General features: G+C 49.4%; 1 protein-coding gene across 1 annotated transcript in view; it reads right to left on the reverse strand.

The window, feature by feature from the left end:
• Positions 1-5,954, reverse strand: part of Wdr91 (WD repeat domain 91) — a 37,500-nt gene that overhangs the window by 5,791 nt on the left and 25,755 nt on the right. Inside the window, exons 12-14 of the mRNA XM_050148017.1 lie at positions 3,960-4,068; positions 3,303-3,415; positions 1,736-1,933 (exon numbers count right to left, since the gene is read on the reverse strand). Coding sequence (XP_050003974.1) covers positions 1,736-1,933; positions 3,303-3,415; positions 3,960-4,068 — 420 coding nt within the window. The remainder of the gene's footprint in view (positions 1-1,735; positions 1,934-3,302; positions 3,416-3,959; positions 4,069-5,954) is intronic.

The raw sequence follows: 5,954 nt of genomic DNA on the forward strand, positions 1-5,954 counted from the left end.
GGGGGGAGGGGGAGAAGAGTGGGGGGAGGGGGAGGGAAGTGGGAGGCTGGGAGGAGGCGGAAACTTTTTTTTCTTATTCTCAATAAAAATAAATAAATAAATAAATAAAAAACAAAACCCCGCCTCAAACTGAGCACCTCTGACTTGAGAGGATTTTTGTTTTTTAATGTAGAAACAGAAATAAAAACAATGAGGACTCCCCTGGCTGTGGGGGCAAACCTTTAATCCCAGAACTCAGGAGGCAAAGGCAGACCTAAGTTCCAGACCAGCCTGGTCTACAGAGTGGTTTCCAGGATATTCAGGGCTACACAATGAAACACTGTCTCGAGAACAAACACACCAACAACAAAACAAAGAGGACAAGCCAGCGAGAAGGCGCTGTGGGTAAAGACACTTTCTGCCAAGACTGAGCACCCAAGTTTGATCCCCAGGAATCACATGGTAGAAGAAGAGAACCGATTCTTACAGGCTGTCCTCTGACCTCTGACCTCCACATACACACATAATGTGCCATACGTGTACCCACACACATACATACATACACACATACACACACACACACACACACATACATACATACAGGCAAACAAACAAACCAAGCAGAAAACTGGGCTGAGGCTCAGTGGTGAAGAACACTGGCTCTTGCTGAGGACTTGAGTCAGCGCCTAGAACTGATGGGGGAGAGTCTTCTGTTTTGTGTTAATTTCATTGGTTAAATAAAGAAAACTGCTTGGCCTGATAGGACAGAAAATTAGGTAGGCAGAATAAACAGAAGAGAATTCTGGGAGAAAGAAAGCCGAGTCAGTGAGTCGCCATGATTCTCCCACCTGACAAACCCGCAGGTTAAGATCTTCCCTGGTAATCCACCTCATGGGCCACACAGATTATTAGAAATGGGTTAGATCAATATGTAAGAGCTAGCCAATAAGAGGCTGGGACTAATGGGCCAAGCAGTGTTTAAAAGAATACAGTTTCCATGTAATTATTTCAGGTAAAGCTAGCCGGGTGGCGGGACGCAGCCCGCTCATATTACAACATAGAACTGTGAAGGGTTGTTCACAGCCACCTGTAACTGTTAATTCCACAGGATCTGACACTTTCTTCTTGGTACCACACACACACATGCACAAATACATACAGCATCCAAACACACACATAAATAAAGACAAAATAAATCTCTAAAAATAAATCAAAACCATGTGGATAACTTGCATCCTAGCTTCACAAAGGATACCCTCAAATTTCTACCTCACGTGTGGACTTTGGTGTACGGATCCACAGGCCTCCCATCAAATAACCTATTCTAGATCAGTGATGAAAGCAACCTACCTAGCTCAGACCCAGGAGGTGCATTTCCTTGCCTATACCCCCAAGTCCTTTGGCCTGTTTAGTATCTCGATTAGTATGTATTATTCCCAAGGAATAAGACAAGAAAAGGGCAGGATCTTTTCAGACACTGGCACAGAACCACACTCAGCTATGTAGGACACAGGACACAGACCACACTCAGTAATGCAGGACACGGGACACAGACCACACTCAGTGATGCAGGACACAGGACACAGGGCCACACTCAGTGATGCAGGACACAGGACACACTCAGCTATGCGGGACTCAGGACTCAGGATACAGACCACACTCAGCTATGCAGGACTCAGGGCCACACTCAGCTCAGATCAGTCAGGCTGATACCCAAGCAAAAACCCCTGCCCAGCAGGGCTCTGCCCCCAGTTACCTTGTAGATGATGCCCCCTGTGGCAGAGCACGTCAGCATGTAGTTGCCCTCTGAGTCGAAAGCGAAGAGTCGGCCCCTGGGAACTTGAACCTGCTTGTAGCCACTGTAGCCAGACAGGACAAAGGGGCCAGTGGCATCTGAAGGGAGGCCATGTTCAGACACCTTGAGGCCACTCTTATGGATGTTCCACTGGATAAACTGCAGACACAAGGCACCACAGGGGTTCCCTCAGACACTCGTACAGAGGCTACTACCCAGGCTCCCTTGGAGCCCCCGACAGTGGCCACCACCTAGGCTTGGGAAGCAGTGATTGGCTGGGATAACTGCCTCCATCGTCAGCCCCACAACCCTGAAAAAGGCTTTCATGGGCAGGAGGCAGATCAAGACTGAGGGGACCACAGTCCACCACTCAGTCCCATCTCATCAGAACAATGAAGACATCACATCAAAGCTCAACCCTCCTCTTTCCTCTGGTTCAAGGGAGGACAAGGGACAGTCACCAGCTTTGCAGGGCCTTCTGGTCTCTTGGTTGGGGGAGGAGTGCCTAGAGACTCTGGACCTTGGAACAAAGTATGGAGGACAGACGGACAAATTCCAAACCCATTTTCAGTTTCTCAGCAGTACAAAGGTTCCCCTTGTGAAATGGAGAATTAACCGTCTACACTGTGGACCAGCTAATTGTTTTCCCAAGGAGTCCTACCCACACAAGAGGGTGTGGAGCTTTAACTTAAAAGCCCTACACAGAGTTTTCAAAGGAAGGGTCGAAACAGGACGTTGTAGTACACATCCGTAATCCCATCCCCAAGAGGCTGAGGCAGGAGCATCTTGGAGCCAACCTGGAGAACACACTAAGGTATGGTCTCAAGATAACTTAGGTGAACATATAAGTAAATCAATATAGTTAGCTGTGGTGGCTCACATCTGTTGGACCAGCATTTAGGATGCTGAGGCAGGACTGTCCCAAGTTTGAGACCAGCCCTTGGCATAGAGAAAGATATGATCTAATAAAGAAATAATTGTTTTGTAGTCACTGTTTTCATGGGGAGCATGAACAGTATAAAACATGTTCAGGAGGGCATAGGAGACAGCTAAGTCTTTCTTCCACCTCTGCCTACCCTCACCTTCTGTCCCAGGCCATTGTCATTCCTACTTCATAAAATAGCTCCCACAGAGGAAATCTACAGAGGGCATTGCCTTATACTGCCTTAGGACACGGGTTTCCTTTTTACTGCTTTGGGCTTTGCTCAGACCTGTTTCCCGCTAGCATGCTGACTCCAGCCCCCACAGCAAACTCCACGCATTGTCTCGTGACCATGACCACAACTCCCCAAAAAATCTCTTCCCCTAAATGTGGCTCCATCTACAGTGAGATGAGTCAGTTTTGCCACAGCTCGGGAAAAGGATATGAAATTCCCATCTACGAGAATAGCCAAGTCCCAGTGACCTCACTGGACCCCACAGAGACGCTCAGTGACAGACTTCTACGTATGAAAAGGAGGCCGAAAGCAGCCCGAGGCCACAGAGTTCACGGATGGTCCGGCCACCACTAAATGCCGCTGGCGCCTACCTTGCCGTCCTCACCAATGCTGTACACGGCATTCTCGTCACAGCTGAACTCCACGGAGTAGACTTCCCCGAAGTGGGCCTTCCAGCTCATGGCACACTCGTGCTGCTGCATGTCTGGGAGAACGAGATGCTGCTTAGCCGCAGGCCAGACCTGGAAAGGCTTCGTGCACAGCAGGGGCCCCTCTCCTTCCGCGACAGCTGGGCCAGAAAGTGCTGACCCTGCCAAGGCCGCCTGCCTCTGAGTAGCCTCTTGACTGGGCCAAAGAGAGGACTGGGGTCCTTGGGGACAGCTAGAGCTCACCTGGGGGGCCCTGTAAGTCTAGGAAGACATTGGGATCCTTCCTACCAGACCTCTATAACTGGCCCCAGGATGCCTTGGGGATAGTTATATAGGAATCACCTTACCCCCTTGTAGAACCTAGGCCTGTCTCCCTGGGGACAGAGGGCAAGCCACCTTACAGCAAGTCAAAAGGATGGCACTGTTTTCCTGTGACCTCTTACATTCCACACAGGTGACAAGGACTCAGGTGGATCAGCCCAAGGCCAAAGGACTGCTGAGCTCTGTCCCCTCCCACAGCCAAGCAACAGACTGTGCACTGGAAACGCCTGGGCTCTAGCTAAGGAGGGGACCAGGACGGCCACAGCACTGCATACGTACCAAAGAGCCGGATGACACCATCCGCTGCCCCGGTGACCAGCAGGTTCCCATTGTGGTTGAAAGCTGTGCAGTTGATGGCAATGGGCTCTGGGTCCAGCGAGAACTGGAGCTAGGAATCCAAACAGGAGCACTGTTAGCAGACTAGTCCCACACAGAGCCCTGCTGCATGCCCCCTGCCGAGGCCTGCTTCTGGGGAAAATGGCCTGAGCCTCTGTGATGTGCTCTCTGAGAGGTAATGTCATTGGGCCTGTAGACACTCTATAGAGTCCCCAGTGAGGCACTAATCCAGGTCAGGGCAGTTACAAGTAACACGTATCTCAGCAGCCCACGCTTTCCTTCCTGAAGCAGACTCCAATCTAAGCCTTATTGAACACTCCTGTTGCCATCAGGAACTAACAATCCAACTGCCCTTCACTTTGGGCAACACTGAGGACAAAGGACACACACATCCCAAAGTTGCTCCAGTCACTCCCTATGAAGCCCAGCATCGCCACAGGACCTAACAAAGCCATCTCAGAAAATGCAAACGACGTCTACTAATCTGATAATACGAGGAACACCATTTCCAGCGATACAGAACCCTCCTGGAACTAAAACTGCAAGACGATGTTAGATGGCATCAACCACACGCAGGTACAATACTGAGCTATAAACAAAGGGACCTTCCAAGATCAAAGACAATCGGAGGGCAAGCGCCCTGCGGACTAGAGAACCCAATAGGCAGGGAACACTGAATCCCAAAGCCCAAAGCGAACGGTCTGGCCAAATGTAGTGTTAAAAAATTTCCAGATGCTGCTAAGACTCCGAAGAGCAACATCCTCCGTGTAAGAATGAGTTAGAACTTCACAGAAAGTACCAAGAACGCAGAATCACAGGCTGGTGTGGGTTCACAACCAAACTCACAACCCCTATGTGAGAATGGATTTCAAAGTTTCCAGTCGGTGGTGGAGCCCCCGGCGGAAGTGAAAGCAAATCTACTCCAGAGGAGTGCACCTCCCAGCAACAAGGCTCAGAGCATCCACAAGGATGAAGGGCCAGACATGGGGACCTGAAACAGAAATTCACAGGACACGGGAAGTCAAGGGGAGAGAAGCAGGTATCTAGGGAAACGGCAGGGAGCAGCAACTGGATGGATTTCCAGAACACTGCAGGACTTTCAACATGTCTAACAGAATGCCAGAGGGCGAGGGCAGAAGAGGACACAGTGGCATGACCACGCCATGTGGGAGGATGATGCTGCAATCCTGGAAATGAGAAACGGGACTTGAAACGACCGTCTTCACAGGCTAATTGGGGACAGTGGGGAGGACGTGCGGAGTTAAAGCTGAGGAAGTGATGTCATGAAGACAGCAAAGTGAAACAAAAGGAGAAGAGTCCTAAAAAAATACATGTCAAACTGGTGTTCCAGAAGCAAGGGAGAACCAGAGAGATGGGAACACTGGAAAGAACATGCCTAAGAATGTTCCAGAACTGGACAAAGACACAAAGCCTCTCATCGGGAAATGGAACAAACCCAAAGCTGCAATTTTAATTTTATTAATTTAATTTTAATTTTATTTATTTATCGAGACTGAAATTTCTATTTTATTATTGTTAACATTTTTGAGGCAGGATCTCGTGTATTGGAAACTAGCCTAGAACTCCTGGTCCTCCTGCCTCCACCCACTAAGTGTTAAGTGTACAGACATGCACCACCACCACCACCCCTAGTTAAAGTTTTTTTTTTTTTTTAATGTGTTTTAACTTAGGAAACCCACACTGAGGGCCGGGCAGTGATGGCACATGCCCTTAATCTCAGCACTCGGGAGGCAGAGGCAGGCATAGCTCTGTGAGTTTGAGGCCAGTGTGGTCTACAGAGTGAGTTCCAGGACAGACTCCAAAGCTACAGAGAAACCCTGTCTTGGAAAACAAAAAAAAAAAGGGAAGGGAAGGGAAGGGAAGGGAAGGGAAGGGAAGGGAAGGGAAGGGAAGGGAAGGGAAGGGAAGGAAAGGGAG

The sequence above is a fragment of the Alexandromys fortis genome, unplaced genomic scaffold (assembly GCF_014885135.2).
Source record: "Alexandromys fortis isolate MF-2015 unplaced genomic scaffold, M_Fortis_MF-2015_v1.1 scaffold_57, whole genome shotgun sequence".
Taxonomy (NCBI): domain Eukaryota; kingdom Metazoa; phylum Chordata; class Mammalia; order Rodentia; family Cricetidae; genus Alexandromys; species Alexandromys fortis.